A 23,385-nucleotide genomic window follows, 5' to 3' on the forward strand; every position below is an offset into this window, starting at 1 on the left:
GAGTGACAGCAGGTGAAGGGTATTCACAAGGCCTCCGGGGCTCGACTTGTCAAATTCCCCGAAGGCCTTTTTTCTCTCTGCCTTCCTTGGCGTGTCATATACTCACACTTATACACTGCCACCTGTGAGCTTCACCCACAGCGTGAGAGCAGTGTGTGTGTGTGCGTGCATGTGTGTGTGTGTGTGTGTGTGTGTGTGTGTGTGTGTGTGTGTGTGTGCGTGTGCGTGTGCGTGTGCGTGTGTGTTTGCGTATTTGAATAGGTGTCTGCTTTATCTCAGCCAGTAGGAGTGAAAGAGTATCTCTGCTCCAGTCAATGGGCCTTTCATTCTTTTTGTTCAGGCGGTGTTTGGACAACCTCTGGCAGGTAGCTGGCGGTGTTCTATTCTGCTCTATGGTCTCTTTGTGTCTCGAACTTCGCCCCAACCAAAACCATACGGTGACGGTCACATTTGATTCCTATTTTGGTTAAGGCGGTACGCCCGGGACTCTGGCCTTGCTGGCCTGTCTGTCTGTCTTGTCAGTCTGTCTGTCAGTCTGTCTTTGTCACTTGCTCTCTCCCTCTCCCTCTCCCTCTCCCTCTCCCTCTCCATCTCTTTCTCTCTCTCGCTGTCTTCCATTACCTTTATATCCTCCAATCGCTTCTGGGAAATTAAATGAACCTGTTTGGCCTCTTACTGTAGGTCTTCAGGTCAAGATTGATTGATTGAATTGAATACTTTTTGGTTAACAGTACATGTAGTACAGCCAAAAGTATCTGCTAAGGATAACACAACAAGCCCCTGGGGGGCCTGTTTCCAATGTGGTCCATTGAACTCAATTCATCAGCTGTTCAACTAAGCCCAATTGTATTTTGAGGTCAGCCTCGCCGTTAGGTTAGCTTTGAGTTTGGGCAGGGAGTCGAGATCTTTAATGTCTTTTGGTAAGGCATTCCACATATTGTTGGCAGTATAGTAGAATGCATCCCCCCCCCCCCTCGTTTGAGCCGATTTAGGGGGAACGAGGTCAGATGAGTTCCCTCTGCTGTTACGCCCATGGGCATCGCTTACTCAGTTGGACAGATACATGGCATTGCTCCTTTGAGTATCTTAAAGACCAGGCACATTGCTAGTTGCTGTTTACAGTACCTCCATCTTACCCCTGCCCAGATATTCTATCCTCCATCAGGCCCACTTAAAGTATTAACTGACTCATTCCTCCAATGTCTATACGTATCTGTTGAATTAACGCATAGATGCCATGGTGGCAACTAGCAGCTCCATTGCTGTTATCTAAATAAAAGGGAGCCCGCTATGCAAATAACAGTGGAATTAAGTGAAATTCTTCTTCTTCTTCCAATGTAGTTTATTATGTGTGCTTGTAACAGTGGAGCAGTTGTTCTGGGGCCAGGCATCTGGTGTCCATGTTGTGGCCACTGCCCTTTTCCTGGGGACAATCACTCTCACACGTCACACTGTCACCATGGTTTCCCCATCTGCTCTGCTGCGCGTGTGTGCGCGCACGCGCGTGTGTGTGTGTATTTGCGGGTTATTCACTCTGCCCCATGTTATATTGCGTTTGTAATATACTAATAATACATTTGCAAATTGGAGACGCACACTGACAGGGTGTGTGCTTAACCCAATAAGAACTGAGGCCTACAAATGGACCCCCAAAATTTGACCGCGGACCCCCCCCCCCCAGATCTGAAAATGTTTTGTGCCAGGGACACCCAGAAGAGAAAATTTGTGTTAAAAAATGCCAAATTATTCAAAAAAATTCAAACGCTTTCAAGATTTAAAAAAATAAATACTCAAAAATAGCACATGAACATGCTCGCAGAGCGGCACGAAATGACGCGCTGTGAGCTTGTAGATCTGCTATATTTGAGAACCACTGTTTTAAACCACTGATCTAAATCCTTAGAGTTTTCTGAAAAATGTATGTTGCTATATATATATAGCTAAAATCGAAAGTGGGACAGATGCTTTCCTGGCTTTAATGGGTTAATTGTCATAACAATTTCTGTGTGGCTCTTGTCTATACAGTACGTCAGTGCACCATCTTAATCCTCCTCTTGTCCAAACAGACAGAATCTATGCCTCTTCTCACCACCTGCAGGATGAGTGTAATTTCATAGCAGTTGTGTATATACACTCTGTATTTGAGAGTTTTCTCTTCCAGCTTTCTTCTTAATGGTGGGGTCACACTAAACTTTATTACTTTGCTGTACACTCTGCTGATGAAGACACAGCTGTGGTGGAACCATTGGATGTGTGTGTGTGTGTGTGTGTGTGTGTGTGTGTGTGTGTGGTACTCGCACAGCTGCTTCAAGTTACCAGCGACCAGGGAGAAGCGTGCTTCATTTAAAAAGTGGTACCTCCCTCTCATTCTCTCTCTCTCTCCCATTCCCTCGCTCGTCCCCCTTCTTTCAAACCAAAACATCCCCCTTGTGTGCCGTTACAACTTCACATGGTCCGTTAGGTCAGCTGACAGGGCTGACTGGGAGGAGGGCCAGATGGGGAAACTCTACCCCAGGATTGAGCCCCCTGTCCTGGGCCCCTACTCTCCGGGGTTCCCCCCCTGTCAGTTCCTCTCTGGTTCTCTATGCTGGAGTCGGGGCATGTGTGTGTGTGTGTGTGTGTGTTTTCTCCTAACACTCCGCCCCAGAACAGACCCATTTAAGAGGGTTATTTAAGAGTCCATTTCGCCAGGTCCCTGGAGCGCCGTCCCTCTCCAGAATCCTGTGGAGTCGTGCTGAGACGAGGTGTGGGACTTTAGATGTATAGCTCATGGTTGCCCGAAGAGGGTCAAGGGTTACTGGGTCATCTCAGAACGGTGTTGTTCTTACTACAGAGACACACAGACTCCTCCAGACTCCACACGTCCCAGACTCTTCTCCCTCCTGACTCCCAAAACTGTGGGACCAACTCCCCAAATCTGCAGTTAGAACTGCAGACTCACTCCCAATTTTTTTGCCGCAATCTGAAAACATCACCTCTTCAGACTCCACCTCAGCCCATAGCACTTGACCTAGTTATGATGACGACCATGCAGACTTGCATGTGTTTACCTTGCTTATTTTAAGTCACTCTTGAGTAAGAGCGTCTGCTAAATGCCTAGATTGTAAATTGTACAGACACGCTGTGAGGTATTCGTGTTCTTCTCAATAAATGTAGAGCAAAACTATTCGTCTCAGTCGGTCACGCTGTCCTTAACGACGCCTACACACACCACTGGGGAGTCATTTTAAAGATGCCTTCCTCTGCTTATAAGTCATTTGTATGCTTTATTGCATCTATGAAAACCTGAAGATGCAGAAAACCCACAATATAGTATGTACAGGGTGGGAAACCGAAGGCTAAAAAACAAAAACTGCAGATGTGCAACTGCATCCGAACCACATGAACCTTGGCATCCCTATTCTTTGGCAAGTTCACAACTCGACGCGTTATGAACTTGTAGATCAGCTATTTTTGAGTTTTAGAGTGTAGAGGGAAAAAAGGAGGTGGCCTAGTATATAGACCCCTGGGAGACTCCGGTCAACTAATTATACATTTATATTGTTCAAGTGGTTAAGTCTTGTTTGGACTGCCAGGGCCAGGGTGCCTTGGCCTGCATAGTGACCCATGATGACCCTGCCATGGACAGAAGAAAGAAGATTAGTTGTCATTTTTCGTCTGGAAGCTGTCTCCTATACAATAAAGTCTTCTGTCTACCTCCAGACTGAGGCTCACCTCTTCCCCCAGGCACCTCTGCTCTCCTTTTAGGGTCTTCTCTGTCCTCCTTTGACAGAGCTGCAGCGCTGTGAAGACGGTGTGGAAGTGACTTTGACTCCTCCAGTGGATTTTTGGGTGGGGTGCGAAACAGTTCCCTCTTTCGATCTCATGCTCCGGGGCTGCATTTCTCAACCAAAAGTTCTTACATGAACCTTGGACTCGTCTTCCATTGTTGTTCGACACCGCTGCTTAATCTCACTGAGCCGAGGTTCGGTTTTCAGAGCCAAGACAACTCTTTCTCGGTTAGTGGCCTGCCTGCTGGACGGTGCACACACTTCATCTGGCTACCCATGAATAGAGAGAGATCCTTGGGAAGATAAACTGTCTCTGTAGTCTAGTCAAGAAAGACCTCCGCTAGTTTATCTCTGTTTTACGGTTTCTTCTCATGCCTGTCTCAGTCTGTATGTCTGTTGGCCTGTCTATCTGTTTGTCTGTTCGTTGGCCTGTCTGTATGGTGGTCTCCCTCTGTCCGTGTGCCTCATGGCACGCTTCCTTCAAATACATTTCTCTTGCGCGCGCACACAGACGCACACACACACACACACACACACACACACACACACACACACACACACACACACACACACTCCCCCTCGGTGGTTAGCAAGGAAGAGAGAAAAATCCCTCTCGCTGAGCGCGCTGAGTGTGAATGTGCTTCATTGCCTTTTTAGTGCTTCGACTTTCCATCCACAGAGCAGCAGCCAGGCATGTGTAGAATGTGTCCCCTCGCCCGGGGTGAAGACTCTGAGGAACCATTTTGCCTCGGCACACACTTCCACGCACGTCGTCCCAGTCAACTCAAGACACACACACACGCCTTTGAGCGAGGGCCAAAGTACGCAGTCTGGCTGGCTTGGTCGACGTGTCCCTCAAGGACTGACTGGTGACTTGAGCAAAAAGCTGCCGTTTTCCATCAGCTAGTAACCTCACACACTTCTGACAGCTAATTCAACTTTTTTACTCCTGGAGACACAGGGGGACAGTAGTAATTCATTTTGTGTGTGTGTGTGTGTGTGTGTGTGTGTGTGTGTGTGTGTGTGTGTGTGTGTGTGTGTGTGTGTGTGTGTGTGTGTGTGTGTGTGTGTGTGTGTGTGTGTGTGTGTGTGTGTGTGTGTGTGTGTGTGTGTGTGTGTGTGTGTGTGTGTGTGTCCAGGCCATTGCTGTCAAGGCTGTGATTGTCAAAAGGACAGCTAGGTTGCAGTGTTTAGGGATGTGACCCCCATTTCTCTATGTACACATGCTGTACAAACACACACACACTCACTTACTGAGATACACACAGAAACACACACACACGTCACCTCTAGCTGAGACCCCTGTCCGGCTCTGATCCTGGTGACAGATGGAATTAGCAGTAATTATGTGCTCATTAACTCCAGCCTGCTCTGTAATCCCCTTTAATACCCAAATGCTGCTGTGTGTGTGTGTGTGTGTGTGTGTGTGTGTGTGTGTGTGTGTGTGTGTGTGTGTGTGTGTGTGTGTGTGTGTGTGTGTGTGTGTGTGTGTGTGTGTGTGTGTGTGTGTGTGTGTGTGTGTGTGCGCGCGCGCAAACGCAAACGCCTGCCCAAGCCGGCTATATCACAAACTGTTCCTTTTCACATCATGAAAGAGGGGATGAAGAGTAAATAACTTATAAAAACGTCAGCAGAGGAAATTAATTTCTCCGTTTGGTGTTTACTCGCAGCACAGGGTAGGCTGTCCTGTGAACACAAGCGTGAATTACATCCTGTCAGTGGCTTACTATGAAGTGTTTTACACAGTAAATACTACAGGCCCTGTCCACAGAGCTCATTCAAAGCCGTTTCTATTGCGATTGTCTGCCAATTAAGAATAGGCCTGGGCTTCAAGTGGTTAATCTCTAAGCGGGGCTGGGGCATTCATACTGAAAAGTGTCTGAAAAGATTTGCAGATGACAAGGCAAGGCAAGACAGCCCAGTAGAGTCTCACTGAAAGGCAAGGCAGCCCAGTAGAGTCTCACTGAAAGGCAAGACAGCCCAGTAGAGTCTCACTGAAAGGCAAGACAGCCCAATAGAGCCTCACTGAAAGGCAAGGCAGCCCAATAGAGTCTCACTGACATTTCAAAGGCTCAATCCTCTGCCCACAGCCAAGTGTCAAAAGTGTCATCTTAGTGCAACACAATGAATCCCTGCGTTGCTAAATGTTCATTTAACTCTGAGCGTGCTCAAATTGTTACAAGTGGTTACAAATTGATACATGAACACAACCTTCTCCTTCATTTTATACGTATAATTTGGCTAAGATAACATAAAATAATCCTAAACCTCTTCAGAAGTATTGTTTAGAAAGAACGCCACCGCTGACTGGCCGTGCTTTGTTTTTTTGATGAGAACACCAGCAGATGGCTCATACCTACAATAATAACGCTGTTGGAATGAAATCTTTAATCTATGCCCAGATGTACTGTACATCCACAGTTGTGTTTATTGTTCAAACAAAGTCACATTTTCCAATAGGAGATAGGTAATGTATACATATACAGTACGCCTTGTCATCACAAGCCAGATATCCGCACAATATTATGTCTATGCTGGTCGACAGTGTCGGGTTTTGAGACTGTCAAGCCATGTCATGGTCTGGGGCTATTAATGCATATAGTGCTACATAACCCTATATGGTGTGTTTATGTGTGCAGGCTACAGCTAAAGAAATCAATGTAGAGCATGTCTCAAATGTTGAATGTTAATGCTAAATATAGCGATTGATTTGGACATGATATGAAATGTACAGTATCTCAATATCATTTCATGTTCCCTCCCCCTTTTCCCTTCCGCTTAATAATTGGGTGGTAAGCGATTCTCCCCTGTAAGGAAGGACAAGCTGTTCTGATTATAGCGCTCAAAGATGGTCAACAGGCCTTTGTGTGTGTGTGTGTGTGTGTGTGTGTGTGTGTGTGTGTGTGTGTGTGTGTGTGTGTGTGTGTGTGTGTGTGTGCATGTGTGTCTCTGATAAGCCGGTGAAGTGGTCCAGGCCAGGGTCCCATATTGTTGGCCATCTGTGCCTGACAGCTATACAAACCCTTTCTATTAATCTTATCAGGTAGATATACAAACCATCCGCAGCGAGTGAGTGCACACAGCACACGTGTGTGAGCTTTATATGCGGCTGGTTGTTTTTCCCCTTGTGTGCTGTATAACGTTCCATTGCACGTTAAATCTACAGTGCGCTGTTTTTTCAGGCTCTGTCACACAGATGGTCTGCACTCAGCCAAATGATGGACACAGTCACTGGACTTGCCAACACCAGGCCTTGACCGCGGCCAATAGTGCTGCTGTATAGAACAGTGATTCAAAATCTTTTTTTTTAACTTATGATTTTGATAATGATATATAAACATTAATATAAAATATATGTTTTTCTTTCCCTTTAAAACCTTGAAAAACGAGTTTTCTTTTGTGATACCGATTAAATAGGAGTTAGTTCCATTGACAACATGCTCTGAAAATGCACGTGGCCCATCCACCTGCCCATCTGACCACACGGCAGCCAAAGCTCAGTATTCTGATAGTAACCATTGCTATACAGAGTGCTTGTTCAGTAACAGGGGCCTCCCCAGCTCATGTTCATCCAACCAGGAGAGAACACATTTTCCTTTTTCTTTTATATTGTTCTAGTTCCAATTTTGTCTGCTCTGCTCATGGTTTTGATGAATCACTTTCAATATCACTTGTTTATCCTGTATCCTAATATGAGTAAAACTCTTCTGATTACATGGAATTGGTATCCCGATCAGAATCTTTTTTCTTCTGCTTTCTGGGGAGACAGGGAGACCTCTGTATAGCAATATAGGAATATAGAGCTATTTAACACTTATTTTAACCCAAAGAAATATAACTTAAAAGCACCTTTAACTCTGAGGGTGTAATGGTTACATAGTGTAAACTGTCAGAATTACAAATCGATAGATTACCACACACTTTGTGTGTGTGCGTATGTGTGTCGGTGTGCATCAGTGTAATTAGGTGATAAAATTGTCTCTTCCCTTTAAAAAGCAACCCCTTCCCCTAAAGTCAAATGTTTTATTGACTTACTGATGACTTAACCATCATTGTGTAATCATACAAGCACAGTATACTGTGTGGTTTCACTCCAGCGGTTTTTAAAGGGAGGTGTGGTGGTGGAAAGGGACTGAAAACCTGGACAAGACAGAGGTTTGAAACCAGCTGCAGATGTGGCCTCTGGCTGTCTCTTCTTCTCTTTTTTTATTATACCTTTTGCTCACATTTAATATATACTGCATAGTATACTACTAAATCATACTAAAGAAGGATGCTATGTGGATATTGCCTTTGAATCATCATTACGCTGGCTTCTGACGTCAATGGGTTATTCCCGGCAGAATGTGTCTATTTCGGTGGTTGGATGTTGGAAGTCTATTTTAGCTACCAGGTTAATTGTGTGTAGGTGGGTGTGTCCACTCATTGTCCCTGATCCATGACCTTTAGAAGGTCTGGTTCCCCTCTATTCACGTTTGCACACGTACACACACACACTTTTCCTCACTTAACTATCATGTCATGGACCCAGAGCAGTCTAATTTATCCAGTAGTCTGGATGGTGAATAATGATTCTAGTGAATCAAGCAGGTTTTTCATGCCTGCCCCCCCCCCCCCCTCCCTCCTTCAGCGTCTGAGCCCTGCTGCCCACAGTGCCAGCCTGGCACTGCCCTCATTTCCATTTCCCCCCACAACGGCATCGCTGGAACGTGGTCTGATTTAGCCATTCCGGGGTTGTGCCATGTGAAGGCTGTGTGGATTTATTTTTTAATAGGGATGGAAAGTTCCTGTCCACTTTGGGACTGTAGAAACACTTTTCCACCCGGTGGGGAAACAGGGCCCTGTCCAAATATCATCCTGGAAGCCACAGGTTTAACCCTGTCAACGCCAACGGTATGAGGACAGACTGGTCAACCGCACAATCCCACACAAGTCCATTTTTACACTCTAGTGAGTTAAATCAACACCCTAGATCATACTCATAAGTTAAAGTCCCATTAACCGCTTTCAACGTGGCAGCCCTATTTTGGTCATTTTGGTCATTATTAGTGCTAGCGTTGGGAGCTTGTAGATCTCCTATTTTCGCTAGTCATTGTATGACGTATACGTATATGGCATAACCGCAAAAAACGTGTCCCTATTCTGGGATGATCATCCAACAGAAATAGCAGATCTACAAGATCATGTGAGACGGTAGATCGACTATTTTCAGCAAAGATACATGTAGTGTAGAGCGAAAACAGGAGGGGGCCTAGTATAGAGCCCTGGGGGACTCCGGTTAAGTAAGTTTATATGTAATTGGTTGAGTGGTTAACCTCAATAGAGAGCATGACCTGAAAGCTTTTCGTTCTTGACATCCATCTTTCTGTGTCACCGGCTTCTTGTTTTTCTCATTACCCTCTGCCGTCTCATTCTCTTACAGCCTCCTCCACATATTATCTCCCTGCTGCACTACGTCTGGCGTGCTGTGCTCGTCTCTCTTATCTGCACCGACGCACATCAAATAAGTCTCCCAACCGTAATTTCCTGCCAGCTGGTGATTGGCCAGATTGCGGCTCAACTTGGTCGGGCTGAAGGTGACATTACTGCACAGCCACGAGGTTGCAGGGATATTCTAATTGTGTTGAACAGTGAACAGTCAAGCTCACATGGTGATATTGACCGTCACATCTAGCCGTTTCCTCCCATTGATCCGTTGTTTAGTAGCAGGTTAGCTCGCCTCTCTGGATGAGTGAATTAGCACCCGCCACATCCTGCATGGGCTATTGATCCGGTGATTAGTTGATTGGTTCCGTCTCCTCGTGAAGTCCCTATGAGCGAGGGAAGACCTGTAAATCTGTCCACCCTGTCAGCCATCTCTCCTGACCCTGCAGTCTTAACCACTTAAACCCTATACTACATTGACCCCCCCCCCCCCCCCCCCCCCCCCCCCCCCCCCCCCCCCCCCCAGGTGTCTATCCTGGCCCCCCTTCCTTTTTTCCATCGACACCAAATCTCTTTGCTGAAAAGCGTAGAGAGCTTGTACATAGGCTATTTTTCCATCACCGATGTCCTCTAAATCTGTGTCTTGGTCATAGTTTTCTGTCTTGGCCTCTGTGGAGTTAAAGCTAAAGTTAGTTCAGAGGGAACAGTCTTATTGACCCATCAGTCTGCTGCTCTGCTCTATACGGAGCAGAACAGGAATCCATCTCCCAGAGTGCACTGCTTCCAACGCCCCGCAAGCAGGGCTGCTTTGTCTCGATGCCCGTTTTCTCTGTCTGGGTGTACTTATAGTTTTATCTGGACAACCTTATCTCTCTCTCTCTATCCATCCCTCACTCCAAAAGACTGAAGGAGAGGAGAGGACATAAGACTATATAAAGCGGACTGAAGGAGAAGAGAGGAGAGGAGACAGAGTGAAGAGAAAGATAGGGGAGGAAAAAAGAGAGGAGACAGCACAGATAGAGAGGAGAGGAAAGAGGAGCTGAGAAAAGAGGATATATAGGAGAGGAGGTGGCAAGGGTGGAGACGGGTGGAGACGAGTGGAGAGAGGAGAGGAGGCCCGATTGAAAAGAACGAGAGAGGGGAAGGAACAAGAGAGACAAAGGAAAGAGGAAAGGAGAGGAGAGAGAGGGCGAGTGGAGGACCGTGCACCGCTCTGATAATGAGCAGCAGAAGAGTTCATTCATAGTGAGATCAGAGCAATTAGCTCCACAGTCTGAATTGAGGAACATAGAGGGCCATTAACAAGAGCCGGCCATTTAGCTCTGTGGCATCTATTCAGCTATTCTGCCCCTGTGTGAGACCCAGTGTGTGTGTGTGTGGGTGGGTGAGTGTGCCTCTTCTCTCCACGGCCTACGAAGAAAACCGTGGACAGACAAATCAAGTGTCTGTGAAAAGAGAATGCTATTTGTCCACTGTTACCACCATGTCTTTCACAACTGGAATGATTGAGCGTTTTTTTTCTTCATTCGTCTCTCTGCCACGTTAAGATTAAGATGCTCGCCATTCTCTCTCTCAGTCTGCAGGGTGGATGGAATCTAATCTACGTTCGGGCTCCAATGCCTCATTTATGCACCATCGTGTGTCGGTGTCTTGCACAACCAAATATAGCAGATCTGTAAGCGCACAACATGCATCATGGGTGTGACGGGTTGTGAGGCTGGAGATCGGCTATTTTTGGTGCGCAAAGTATAAAAACGGGCTTTAAAACGGGCTCTCTACTCGAGTCTTACAGTGTGTCCATCAGTGCTGCGTCTCTCAGACTGGTTATACGATGTCTCAAGTGGAGCTCGAGTAGAAAACCATTTGTCTTTAATGAGCCAGAACTGGCCTTGGTGGAGAGGACTACAAAGCAAATACGTGGCACACGGCCTGTTCTGGGCTTAGCGGTGCACTGGCTGCTTTGTATGGTGAACACACTGGTAAGGCGCTGGGGACAGTTTGAGATGAAGGATGAGTTTAATCAAACGCACTTTCGGTCTAAATTGACATTTATTGCGGCCCAAATCAAATCACACACATCGATATCCATTTGGCTCAGTGAATTACATTTGTGGGTAAACCATTCTTCAATGTCACCGTCCTTTTGCCTCCAGTTGTTTGGGTTTGGCGTGCAGGCTTCATTTCACTGGGCTACACTACAGCCACAAAAAGACCAATGAAATTGCACATGTATCACCAGGATGAGCCCTTGTGGTTTATGGCCATATCCAAATCCCGATTCGTTGCTGTCGGGCGGAAACCTTGTATGTCCAAAACCGTTTCTTTTTTATTATTATAATACACATTTTAAATAATTGAGGCAGTTATAATGGAAATAATTGGCATTATGACTAAATTGTATAATGACTAAAACAGCTAAATGAAAAAATACAATAACATTAAAATATGAAGATCAGAGGTCTCTGCCCAACAGCAACGATTTGTTAATTATTTCATCCTATGTGTATTCAATTAATTTAATCATTTCACTCATACATGATGTCAGATAATTTGATATGTCTGAAGTGAATTGAGCAAAGCACGCTCGTGTGTGTACGCGTGTGTGTGTGTGTGTGCATGTGTAACTAATGAGGTATTTTGCATCTGTGTCCTGTGTTAGATTCAGTATGAGGGGAGGGTATAGGGCCGGGCCAATTAAGATAAATTAAGCCGTGACAGGTAAGTGATTTGAGTGAGATTAATTAAGACGCTGGCAGTGAGATGGCAGCTAATCTGAGACAGTGGGATGTAGACGAATGGGACGCTAATATTAGCCCACATTGTCTGCCACTGCTGCCAGACAGAGAGAGAGAGAGAGAGAGAGAGAGAGAGAGAGAGAGAGAGAGAGAGAGAGAGAGAGAGAGAGAGAGAGAGAGAGAGAGAGAGAGAGAGAGAGAGAGAGAGAGAGAGAGAGAGAGAGAGAGAGAGAGAAGGAACAGAGTAAAAAGGGAGATAGATGTCTGCAGCTGCTGTTGAGGGAAAGATGAGAAGAGGAGAGGAAAGGAGAGCAGTTGCCTTCTGAGGTCGAGGACAAGATGAGAGATCTTCTTGAGGGAATACGAGAGTGAATATGAATATGAGAAGATTCTTTATGTCACTCCATCACCCTCTTCCTCTCGTGACCCTCCTTTCTCAAGTACAACTCATACTGTATGTCCTCATGTGCTTTCACTCAAAGCACAGACCCGTTAAGCCTGAATTATACCTAGGTACGCGCCGGTGTTGTGTGCACAGAAAATAGCAGACCTATATGCTCACATTGCGGTGTGCCGCATCATGGCATGACACATTGATTTGTGGCCTTGCAGATCACCTATATTCGATGAAGAGATTTGGTGTAAAGGGGAGACCAGGTACAGAAATATATATGCTTAAGTGGTTAAGCCTTTATTTTACAGAAAAAATGCAAAGAGGCCGTATTTGACAAACCGATTCACATGACCTTGATGCAACCCTTCACCACATCCACATCAGCTCATCCTCTTCAGACGTGGGTGTCTTAGAAAACAGTCTGATCACACATATTTCCTTCCTTGAGTCAGCAGCATTGACTCGTAGCGCACACACACACACACACACACACACACACACACACACACACACACCAGTGTTGCCAGGTTTTGCGAGAGAAACGAGCAACCGGGTCTATGAAAACCAGCCCAAAAGAAGCAACTAGGCTATATGAGACGTGATGTGAGGCGTTGCAACTCGCAACCATCAATAATTTACAAGCCCAAAGTCGCTTATAATAAGCAGACATGGCAACACTGACACACACACGCACACAAACACACGCACAGTGTGTGTGTGCCATGGCGTTGTGTCATAATGTCTAAGGTTCCTCCTGGCGCCCCACACAGCGACTCATCTCTCATTTTCTCTGCAGAGAGCCTGAGGCGTCTTCTGGTCTCAGCTAAGCTGCCTGGAATGAAATGTCTCCTCGGCCTGATGGATCTGGGAATCATGCATTGTCTTCAATTAGCTTTCCGATATCATCTCATATTACTGGAGGAATATTTTATTCAGCCCTTTTCTTTACTTGAAGAGATGTTCCTCATGTATCCCCGGGGATAACTGCAACGCCACAACGGCTGAGATGTTCTCTCTCTCTCCTCTGCATAGCCTTTTAGCGAATGCTGCACTGAAACTAGGGTGACCACCCGTCCCGAAATTCGCGGGACAGTCCCGAAATTGGACCCTCTGTCCCGCGTCCCGCACAAGCAGGGCAATGTCCCGAAAATCAAAGTTATGGGAAAAAAAAAATATATATATATATATATTTTATAAAAAAAAAAAAAAGTTCATTAAATTTTGAAGTTAACTTGCAATACCCTCTTATATCTAATCCTAACCCTAAAACCAAAGTAAAGAAACCAAAAACTGGAAAAAAAACGAACCCAATCCGCCCAGAACCGCGAAAAAAACGAACCCAAACCGCCCAGAACCGCAAAAAAAAAATCGCGCGCGCGCTTCGCGCGCGCGCGCGGGAGTGGTCCGCATGCACGCGCGCTGCGCGCGCGTGCATGCGTCCCGCGATGTCCCGCGAAACGGGTTAATCTGTCCCTCAATGGACCTGTCTGGAGGTGGTCACCCTAACTGAAACCCCCGGGAACGCTAGGGATCATGTGGTTAATTTAGAGTAGAAATTAACTGCTGCAAAAAATATCAATGTATGAAAAAAACTGTATAAATCGGGTTTAATGCCAGTATTACCTGACCCCTGTTCCATCTGTCTGCAGTGAGTGTGCCTGTTTTATTTCAGTCATTTCACTGACACAGACTGTAAACACCACCCGCTCTTTGTGTTTGGTTCATCACATCTGTAATATTCAACAGAGGAGGGGGTGTTATCATGAATAAAGCACTTGTGAACCGCAGATGGTTCTGAAGTGAATAACAGGATATGGAAGGGGAAAGGTATTGCTTAGACTCTAAGCAATACCTTTCCCGTCCATATCCTCTAAGCCTCGGAGGGATGGTGTCTGCAAAGCCACAGCTCTGCCTCCCAGGGAGACGTTGGTTCATCTCTGCATGAGGCATCCTTCACACAGGAATGAATGACATGCACATGTGTGCTTCACAGTAACATTACACACAGAAACACACACAGCATACACACAAATACACTCTTTTTTTCCGCAGCTGCGACAGCGTGGCTTTCTTTTGGTCACCTTGTGAGGTGTGCTGTGTCTGTGGACAGTTATTGTCAACACAAAACTTTACTGACGTGTTGTTCACATCGTAATGAAACTTTACAGGTGTGTTGTTCACATCATAATGAAACTTTACAGGTGTTGTTGTCCACATCAAAATGGTGTTGTTCACATCATAATGAAACTTTTAAGATCATAATGTCGGCCGAGTTTGAAGATTGGCGTGGTCAGAGCAAGGGTGCTGGGAGTAGTGGGTCAAAAGATTTGTTTCCATTAGAATTGCTACAACATGCTATCAATACAAATTAAAATAGGCCTTTCTACAGAAGACAGTTTCACCAAACTGTCTTATGTCATGTCATGTGTTCTATTGTACCGTACACTCGGATTTGGTGACGCAGCTGGTGCGATCCCATGGCAACATGGTCTCTAGTAGTAGTACTATATCAGTTAATTTGAAGAGCTAGATGGTGTGTCTGTCTGAAGGCACCAAGGCTCAGTGTGGTTTAAGGAAACCATGACCTCAGAGGGTGTGTCTGCCTTGTATCTTAAATTTCCCCCTACATCTTGTTTTGAAATAGATGTGGCAGCGCAGCACAGTGCAGCAGCCAATTCAGACATGAAAATCTCCATGTAATTTGTTCCCCCGTCTAGACCAGTGGTCCTCATAATGGGTAACCCTAGGGGTCCGTGAGGGGGTTCCAGGCGGGGTCCCTTACAGGTCTGTAACTTCGAGAGGATTTTACAGTGTAGCTTGGCGTCCCAGAGAAATAATATCATATCTAATGGGGATCTGTGGCCCTAATGCATATCAAAATGTCCTGACTCACTGGTCTAGACATCCACAGGCTGAATGGGGAAGGGGCATGCACTGCACTGCCCCCACCCCCCCCCCTCCACCCTTACCCCTCTGTCAGTTCCCCTCCAGGGCACAGTGTGACCCACACAGGCAGCCATCCGGAAGACCCTCACTCCACCCTTATCCCCACTGTCCTCCCGTCTTAGGCCCCCCTCCCCATCAGCCCATGCCCCCCTCCACATCCTCCATAGATCAGCCCATGCCCCCCTCCACATCCTCCATAGATCAGCCCATGCCCTACCTATATGACCTCAATAAGGGTGCATACCCCCCCACCCCCGACTCCCTGACCATGACCTATTTACATATATGAACACACACACACACACACACACACACACACACACACACACACACACACACACACACACACACACACACACACACACACACACACACACACACACACACGTGCAAACACACCAAAATACAATTTCCAGATGAGCCCTGTACCCCCCCACCCCCCAACTGCAATACACTATTCAGCCTATTATGCCTTTATTTATTGGAATCATACTTCTGAATAACAGCTTAATGACATACTTTCATATTTTCACATGCTGAATGCGATTTCAGATGTTTTTCCTGTTATTAGTTTAATGAGCTTGTTGTGATGACATCGGATACAGGATTATTATTATTATTATTATTATTATACAGCTGAATGGCCCAGACAGTAGCTGCTTGGATGTCTGGCTCAGTTAATCATGGATAATATTGTCTTTAGAGAATTGATGTGTGGCTGACTGTATATCCACTGTACAAACACCCCTGATCCATGCTGATAATGCATTAGCGCGGCAGGATTTTTCTACACATCTTGCAAGAGCAGCAGGAGTGCAAGTATTTGAAAAGACTTCTGACAGACTTCTGACAGACTTCTGCAGTGCCTACACAGACAGAATTTAATTCTGAGAGTGTACAAAATGGACCCTCTCAGAGTTAAATTAACACTCTGATCACTCTATCTCCATATTTCATATTTTTATGTTGGGTTTCTTTCTTCATAAATTGATGGCCTATTTTATACTTGAACGTATGACAGGGTCACGCAAAAGTAGCGAAATATTGAACCAATTAAAAGTTTTAACAAGAGCTTGAGACTAAATAATAACTCCACTGGATCCATTGGTTCCTTTTTCCATTTCCTGAAAAGTAACGTTTTTGTTCACACAAGGTTTGTGGCAGCGCCGATATGCATTTATGGCAGCATGCATGAGTAGGACGTATGTCTGCTTCAGTGCTATTTTAACGCACTTATGCACTTACTTGCATAAGTGCGTGTGTGGGCGTGGGTTGATAACAAGTGTGAGAGACTAAACTACTGCCTGCAGTCTTCTATGTATGTAATATGTGTGAAAGTTATGTATAGAATGTACTATGAACGTATAGTGCAGTCGACGCTCTAAACAAAGTCTGTCTATGAATATCGAAAGACAAGCTGGGAGACATCAAGCCAAATAGGAGCTTTTACTGAAGTAGGTTTGCTCTTACAGTGACTGGACTGCTGGCCTGGGTAAAACTGCAGCACACTTTCAGTAAACTGGCACAGATTGCATTTGCTCATTAAGACATTTTTGGATATGTGTGGATGTGTGGGCTTATTGTTGTGCTTAAAATAGGAGCATGCCTCCTACACTTGGATACCTCTGTGTATGACCCAGCCTGTTTGCTGTTGTATATCCAGTGGCTTAGATTTAACGAGGCTAATCTAGTACCACATCCTGGCTTATGTGATGATACTTTTGTCCACAGTTTAGTGTTTACTGTGCTGGTTATTACTGCAGCGATGCAAGTGTGCAGACTCCTCGCTTGCCCTCCACACCCTCCTGTCTTAGCATCAGGGTTTGCAGTGTTGTTAGCTCCGCCGCAGTGTGTCTACATAGGTGGTGCGCCTCTTTCCCCTCCTATAGCTGTGCCCTGGGTTGGCTCCCACAGTGTCAGTTTGTTTGCCCCCAGTTTTGGGTGCCTGACGCAGTGCCCAGCCAGCCTCATCCTTCTCTCTCTCTCTCTCTCTCTGACCTTGTCTGTGGCCCGTGGGAGGCCCCCGTAGATGTCCACGTTTCTGATGTGGTCCGTCCAATGTGACACCAATGCCATCATTCGTAGCATTCTTGTGTAGACGCCGTCCAGGGCGTTTTTTCCCCTGCTGTACTGTGAATGTCCGGGACTCCACTGTAGCTATGAAACGGCTGCCCCTCCCATGTCACATTTCCACACTCTCCACATCCCATGCAGGGCATTCCAGGCAAGTGCCCTCCGTCCGTACCTTCAGATCCTGTTCCTCTGAAGCAGTCCAGTGCAGGCGCCGAGATATTTGAAGTCCTCGACTACCTCGAGCAGCGTCCCATGAGGCCCCCGTTGGCATTGGCACTGGCAATGGTTTTGTCCTTTGTGTTAAATGCCAATACTTTTGTTTTCTTGGCATTGAGCTTGAGGCCAAACTTCCTGCACTCCATTCCTACTGCCAGTAGTAGTTCTCTTCCTAGCCTGAGTCAACTTTTTTTTTGTTTGTCCTCATGATTGGGTTGCACAAGTATCTTCTCTACAGTATTGTATCGTACAGTATCTATATGTTCTGATGTATTCTCTTTGTGTTTGTTGTCTGTTTCTGTAGCTGGGACGAGAGCAGCTCCATCAGCAGTGGTTTGAGTGACGGCTCAGACAACCTCAGCTCCGAGGAGTTTAACACAAGTCCCACCCTCAACTCCCTTCCCACCACTCCCATTGGCTCCCGCAGAAACTCCGCCGTAGTGGTAAGTGCAACATATGTGAGTGTGTGCACGCACACGCACACACACACACATACACACACACACACACACACACACACACACACACACACACACACACACACACACACACACACACACACACACACACACACACACACACACACACATTGACACAGCTGTTTGGTGTTGATGGATTGGCTACAGAACAGCGCCAAACTGTTAATCCAGAGCAGTATTGATGAGGTGCTGAGTGATTTGTAATACACACTCTATCAACATGTTACATGTTATAGTGAGGAGAAGAACATGCTCACACATGCTCGCTCTCTCTCTCTCTCTCTCTCTCTCTCTCTCTCGCGCGCTCTCTAAGTACACACACACACACACACACACACACACACACACACACACACACACACACACACACACACACACGCACACACGCACACACACACAAAGGAGCTAATAGGACATTATGTTCTGCAGAAATGTATCATGCACCCATGCAGGCTCATTGTGTATTCAAGGCACACATGGTGATGTTTATCACCTCTGCGGTGATCGATATGCAGCATGCAGCATGCATGCACCATGCATGCTGCAGAGCCATGCAGCACCATGCCACCACGAGGACTGTGCATTGTTTTAAGTGCGTTCGTTCCTGAGGATTACTGTATATGTGTCTGAACATCAAGTACATGTATTTCTGTACATTAGACCAGTGGTTCTCAACCTTTACTGGATCAGAGCCCATGTTGCACTTGAAAATCACCACCCATTTGACCACTTAAACACGGCAGCTGTTTTAATGAACATTTTTCAGGGTTTCTAAGAAAAAAAAACATATTTTTTATGTTAATGTTATATTATCATAAAAATCTTAGTGTTTTGCCAATTATTTGGGGACCCACTTGCAATACACTCGTGGCCCAACATTGGGCCGAGGGCCACAGGTTGAGAAACCAGTGCTTTAGTGGAGCGTTTCAAACTGTGATTCTCAGCTCCCAGGGATCTGGCTGTAACTGTATGGGTGCCAGACTGTTTCTGTAGGTGTGTGCATGCTCATCAGTGCGTGCGTGTGTGCGTGCGTGCGTGTCTGTGTGTGTGTTTATTTGTACGTGCATTTCCCAGTCTGTCTGATGTAGGTCACACCTCCACATTAGTGTGGGCTGTATGGATGAAGTGGTGGGAGTTGAGAGAGAGAGAGAGAGAGAGAGAGACACACACACACACAGAGAGAGAGAGAGAGAGACACACACACACACACACACACACACACACACACACACACACACACACACACACACACACACACACACACACACACACAGAGATAGAGAGAGCGAGAGAGAGAGACACAGAGAGAGAGAGACAGACAGAGAGGAAAATCAGGGTAACCATGGCAACCTACACACGGGGATGCTGAGATCGCGGAATGGGCCTTTGTCTTCTCGCTGTACTGAAGGACATGACTAGAACACAACCATCAGCACATACAGTAGACACACACACACACACACACACACACACACACCACACACACACACACACACACACACACACACACACACACACACACACACACACAAATATATACGCAGGCATACACACAGGGCCATCTGCAGCCCTGCATCCGGGCCAGTCAGCCGGACGGACGAAAACCGGGGCACCTCCCTCCTCCAAGCCTTGTTGTGGTAGTCATAGTAACCATCACCCCCCCTACAGCATCATTGCCATGGTAACCAGGCATCCTCAGCCCACTTTCCTCCTCGGTCTGTGGTGTTCCGAGCACAAAATGTTCAATGTCCCCTTCTTTTTCTCAGAGACACAAGTTAGCACTGTAAAATCCTTCAGTGTTCATTCATCCACTTGTAACTCTCAGGGCTGTCACGATAATGACATTTTATTGGACGATTACTTGTCATACAAATAATTGCGATTAACGATTTAATTGTGTTTTTGGCATCGAACATATAAATAAAAATCACATTTCTGTTTGGCTTTTAGGCCTCGTAAGCAAAGATTGCACAGGGCAGATATGCCAAATAACTTAAATATACAAAGAAATTACTGCCATATTTAATGAATAACTTTATGCTTAAAATGTTTGGAAAATATTTGTAAGTATATGAACATTTTTCAACATGGAAACGATCATGATGATTACGATGGTGATTATGCAAAATAATTGCAATCATGCGGTTATGTAATAATTGTGACAGACCGAAGAGCGTACAATCTAATCTCACACAAAGTCTTATCTTTGTGTGTCAGTCTTATTATCACGGTATTTGTCTCACACACGGTAAAACCTGTGTGTTAATTTAACTCTTGGGGACCCATATGGACCCATATGACAATTGTATTACAGTTATTGTGTTCCTCAAGCCCCCCCCCCCCCAGTGTCTCAATAAGCAAGAGAATGCCTGTGAGGAAATTACAATGTTTTATCAACATTGTGCAGTCCTTTGTTCCAACACTGCAGAGTACACACACACACACACACACACATTCCTCTTACACATTCCTGGTGCGATGTGAACCTGTCCATGGGGGTCTATTGGTTTTAATAAAAAGAGGAATTCAACATATGAGTCTCCGGGGCAACTGGTGTGTTCAATGTACTGAGCATGGAGCTAACGTTCACACACAGGCCCTCTGGGCGCTGTGTGGAACCGTTGAACCAGACACCTTGCAGTGTTGATTTTGACAGCAAATTTTGATTTAGTTTGTCATATTTTAGTAATCTGAATTTATTTATTTTTGTCTAGTTTTAGTCGACTAAATATACTGTTGATTTAGTCGACTGAAATGTATTATGCCGGGCCTTGATGGCGTCGTAATGGCTGATTTTACACTTGGTTGCATGCTGAAAATAGCCGATCTACAAGCTTGTAGATCTGCTATTTTCAGAGCGCAACACCCGTCGCAACCAAACATAAAATGACTTGTCTTTTAGTTCTACTGGATCTCTTCTCCACTATTCCCTCCCAAACGTATAGTTTTTATTTGTTGACGAAATTGTCAATATATTTAGTCATAGTTTTAGTCATCGTAGCTTAGTTTTTATTTAGTTTTCATCAGTGAGAAGAGGTAGTCGACAAACATTTTTCATCATAGTTTTAGTCGACGAAATCAACACTGGTTGAGCTTAAAGCTAAATTACACTTAGTTAGAGGTTAGAGATGTACCGATACTATTTTCTCCTTCCCGATACCGATTCCACCCATAACTTGCGTATCGGTCGATACCGATCCGATACCATTGTGTAATAAAAAAGATCTGGGCCAGCGGTTCTCAAAGTGGGGTCCAGGGACCCTCAGGGTTCTTTGAGGGGGTTTCAAATGGACCGGGGGTCCTTGAAATTATAGATTTTAGAACCACTGATCTAGGAATAAATACAAAAATCCATTGATAATAGTTAAAGTGCAGCTCCGAGTTAGTAAAATAGTAATGTAAATTGTACAGTGAGAATTTAAAATAGTAGTGCTACATCAATAAAAAATATGACTGTAAATGAAATCTCATCATGTGATAAATCACGTGGTATTCGGAATGGCATAGACTGGCATACTCGCCCATTTACCCTAAAGCCGCGCCCCTTTTGCCTGCCAGGGTATATATATATATATATATATATATATATATATATGAAAGAAGGAAACGCCCACATTCCTCTGTGTGTTCCTAGAACAGCTCTAGCAAGCTGCTAAAAATATGGCTTTAGGAAGGTTCCAAATATTGAGAACATTAAAAAAAAGTTGAGGAATTAAAAGTTGTTTGTGTGCGTGCGTACGTTCGTGCATGCATCAGAATGTGTGGGGGCATCAGTGTTGGATATGAACCCTGTCCCTGGTTATGGACAGGGGGAGAGGGTTTGAGTGCAGGTTAACCCCAGTGCCCTACAGACACATACCTTATCAGCCTGCAGGGTCCCTGAGACCCTCCTAACCCCAAAATGAACACATGCACACACGCACGCAGGCATACATGTACACACATACGTATCAGCGCACACGTACGAAATGAAAAAACCTTTAGCTCAAACATGACCTCTTCACATTTCCTATAGATTAGTGTTTAACATTCTTCCTTCCTTATCCTTATTGGATTACCTTTAGAGTTCAATGTTTATTTTCCCTGCTCAGTGTGTGTGTGTGTGTGTGTGTGTGTGTGTGTGTGTGTGTGTGTGTGTGTGTGTGTGTGTGCGTGCGTGCGTGCATGCGTGTATCAGTGTGTGTCTGTGTGTGTCTCTACGTATCCAAGTATGTGTGTGTTTGAGTTGACGTGCAAGAGATATCTGCAATATGGGTGGCATCTGTGTGTGTGTGTTTGTATCTGTGCGTGTACATGTGCGCACATGCGTGTTCGTGCCGAGTGCCGACAGCCCGACACGTGTGTGTGTGTTCTATCTCTTTTAAACAGCATGTGGCTTGCTGGCCCAGTCTCCTTGCCTTTGAAGTGTCTAAACAGAGCATGAGATGAGAGCTTTCAGACACGACACTGACCCAGTTATTGGCTTGAAAAGATCACAGGCTGTGGATCATCTTAGTTTTTCCTGGACTTAGAAGCGAACAGTCTAGACTTTCCCAATTCGTGTTCAAATTTCAAATGTGAAATCACCAAATGCAGGAATGTAATTTTTTAGGTAGCCATCCTACCTACACATTTGTTTTCGGTTATTGGTAGGACATGAAGTTTCGTGTATTTTTGATAGCCTATAATCCCTATATGCTACATTTATGGGTTGTGGTGTGTGGTGTAGCTTAACCACATGGACACTAGTGTCTCTATTCTCTCAAAATATTTGAACATTTGGCAGATCTGCACACTTGATGCAACGTTTCTTTTCATTTTACAGAAATAGTTATATCTACACATAGGTAAGGTTCGCTTGGGATAAACATTTACACTTTTTAAAATGTGTTTAAAGGTAGTTGCTCTGTTTGTATGTAGTTCCATGGACCGAGGTCACTCGGTGCAGACAGTGCAGGAATACACGTATGATTACTAGTCTTTAACCCATAAAAAATGGCAAAGCATCTGTGTCATTTTAGATTTTTGCGTTGGCTATTCAGAAATAGCAGATATACAAGCTCACAGCCGCGCTGCATGCTTGTACATCTGCTGTGTTTTAACATTTTAGAAAAATCATGAATGTGTGAGAACTGCTGATTTAGAAGGCATTTAGTAGAATCGGCCTCAGCTCTTAATGGGTTCTGGTGGTTGTATACAATTTGACATATCTCTCTCTGTCTCTCTGTCTCTTTGTCTCTCTCTCTCTCTCTCTCTAGCTGCGTACGGATGCAGAGAAGCGGTGTCTGGTGGAGAGCGGCCTGTCCTGGGACAGCGACAACACCAAGTCCGGCCGCAAGAGCCTGGGTGGCGGTGTCGGCGGCGGCGGG

At 45.4% G+C, this 23,385-nt stretch overlaps 1 protein-coding gene across 8 annotated transcripts in view; it reads left to right on the forward strand.

Annotated features, from left to right (window-relative positions):
- nav1a (neuron navigator 1a) overlaps nucleotides 1–23,385 on the forward strand; it is a 154,944-nt gene that overhangs the window by 98,860 nt on the left and 32,699 nt on the right. For all 8 annotated transcript variants that reach the window (XM_080444380.1, XM_080444383.1, XM_080444385.1 and 5 more), the window contains 2 exons: nucleotides 17,863–18,001; nucleotides 23,275–23,385. The exon at nucleotides 23,275–23,385 is cut by the window's right edge and continues 247 nt beyond it. In XM_080444380.1, coding sequence (XP_080300506.1) covers nucleotides 17,863–18,001; nucleotides 23,275–23,385 — 250 coding nt within the window. The remainder of the gene's footprint in view (nucleotides 1–17,862; nucleotides 18,002–23,274) is intronic.

Source organism: Gymnoscopelus braueri, assembly GCF_963280865.1.
Source record: "Gymnoscopelus braueri genome assembly, chromosome: 12".
Taxonomy (NCBI): Eukaryota; Metazoa; Chordata; class Actinopteri; order Myctophiformes; family Myctophidae; genus Gymnoscopelus; species Gymnoscopelus braueri.